Source organism: Colobus angolensis, unplaced genomic scaffold, assembly GCF_000951035.1.
Source record: "Colobus angolensis palliatus isolate OR3802 unplaced genomic scaffold, Cang.pa_1.0 Scaffold128, whole genome shotgun sequence".
In the NCBI taxonomy this organism is placed as follows: domain Eukaryota; kingdom Metazoa; phylum Chordata; class Mammalia; order Primates; family Cercopithecidae; genus Colobus; species Colobus angolensis.
The window spans coordinates 2,237,418-2,239,458 of NW_012114030.1; the positions used below are offsets into that span (position 1 = coordinate 2,237,418).

The 2,041-nt window shown below is 53.4% G+C and overlaps 1 protein-coding gene across 1 annotated transcript in view; it reads right to left on the minus strand.

Annotated features, from left to right (window-relative positions):
* Window positions 1-2,041, minus strand: part of MVP (major vault protein) — a 27,635-nt gene that overhangs the window by 13,838 nt on the left and 11,756 nt on the right. The window contains exons 5-6 of the mRNA XM_011933651.1: window positions 950-1,073; window positions 740-871 (exon numbers count right to left, since the gene is read on the minus strand). Of these exons, the coding sequence (XP_011789041.1) occupies window positions 740-871; window positions 950-1,073 (256 nt within the window). The remainder of the gene's footprint in view (window positions 1-739; window positions 872-949; window positions 1,074-2,041) is intronic.

The following is a 2,041-nucleotide window of genomic DNA, read 5'->3' on the forward strand; positions in this document are numbered from 1 at the left end:
AGGCAGGAGAATGGCGTGAACCTGGGAGGCGGAGCTTGCAGTGAGCTGAGATCCGGCCACAGCACTCCAGCCTGGGGGACAGAGCTAGACTCCGTCTCAAAAAAAAAAAAAAAAAAAGAGAGTGGTAATGGTAGTACCTCGAGGTAGTACCTCTGTTGCCCAGGATGGAGTGCAATGGTGCAGTCACAGCTCACTGCAGCCTCCACTCCTGGGCTCAAGCAGTCCTCCTTCTTTAGCCTTCTGAGTAGCTGGGACCACAGGTGCATGTCACAACACCCGGCTACTTTTTAAACTCTTTGTAGAGAGGAGGGTCTCACTGTGTTGCTCAGGCTGGTCTTGAGCTCCTGGGCTCAGACGATCCACCCACCTTGGCAAAGTGCTGGGATGACAGGTGTGAGCCACTATACCTATTGGCCTACATTTGTCAAGTGTATTTGAACATCTGCTTCGTTGATCCAGAATCAGATAAGACATGGCCACTGCCCATAGCTCATGGTGAAGGTGGGGGAAGGAAAAGCCACATCCTCATGGTCATGGTTACATTTTCCAAACCAAGTGGAAACAGCATGAAGTGGCGGTGGGGAAGGAAGGACAGTGGGTGGCCCTCAACAGCTTTCAAAAGATACCAGGAAAGTGCCTCTCTGAGACTACAGGAGGCTTTCCCCAACCTTCCCCTGCTTCCCCTGCAGTGGGGACCCCTCCTGCCCACCCCACCATCATCGCCCCTTGGTGAACCCACCTGTCACCCTCTCCTTGCCGTCCCGGTCCCAACACTCCTTGCGGGCCCTCAGTCGCAGAGCCTGGTTCTGCCTGATGATGGTGGCCTGAATGATCTCCACAACCTCCACTTCCTTCCGGGGGATGTACGTGCCTGGGGAGGGAAGGTAATGGTCAGAAGGTATCAGGGCTATGGCAGTAAGGCAGGGAGCCCTATGGAGACAGAACTTACCAGGTCCCTCGAAAAGCCACTCGTCTCCTGCCACCACCTTGTCTCCATCTTTATCCTCAAAATCAAGCAGCGCCTTTAGATGGAGGGCAGTGTTGGGCAGAACCACTTGCAGGGGTGTGATGTCCTAGTGGGGAAGAAGGTGGGGACACAGAGCAATCAGTGCTGTGACCCCCCCATGCCTGATGCTCTGGAGGTGGGTCCACAGCATCCATCTCTGTATGTCCTGAAATAAGACCGGGGTGGAGGCCGGGCACAGTGGCTCACACCACTCATCCCAGCACTTTGGGAGGCTGAGGTAAGAGGATCGCTTGACCTCATTCAAGAACCAGCCTGGGCAACATAGCAAGACCCCATCTCTAAAAAAAAAAAAAATTTAGCCAGGCATGGTGGCGGCTCACACCTGTAGTCCCAGCTACTCTGGAGGCTGAGGTGGGAGGATCGCTTGAGCCCAGGAGGTTAAGGCTTCAGTGAGCTATGATTGCACCACTGCACTCCAGCCCGGGCGGCAGAGCAAGACCCTGTCTCATAAATAAATAAATAAATACATACATAAATAAATAATTAGGAGACATGACCAAGGTCACACAGCTAGTGAGAAACCAAATCAAGACTTGAACTCTGGTTTTGAGTGAAGCCTGCCCACCGCGCCCGACTCTGATGAGGCTGGTCCTGGGCTGAAGGAGCGGGCAGAGCGACTCCACTCCACCCGCTGGCCACACACTGGATGGCGAGCAGGGCTGGAGGCTCGCTGCTCAGAGAGCCTTTCCCTGCTCATCTCCTTCCTGCAGGGCACCCTGGTTGTGGTGGAGAGAACGTATCATGAAATTTAAGTTCTAGCAAGGTGATAACATACAGACACTAACCATTCTGTCCCAGTAGACTACAAATACTGTCAGGGCAAGAGGGTCTTCAGGAGTTCAGATGAAGGAGAAGTTAGAGAAGATTCTTTGAACTGAAACGGGGGCGCTCAAAGGAAGGGCTGGTTTTTTTTTTTTGGGAGACTAGGTCTCCCTGTGTCGTCCAGGCTGGACTGTAGTGGTACAACCATGGCTCACAACAGCTTCAACCTCCCAGGCTCATGTGATCCTCCCA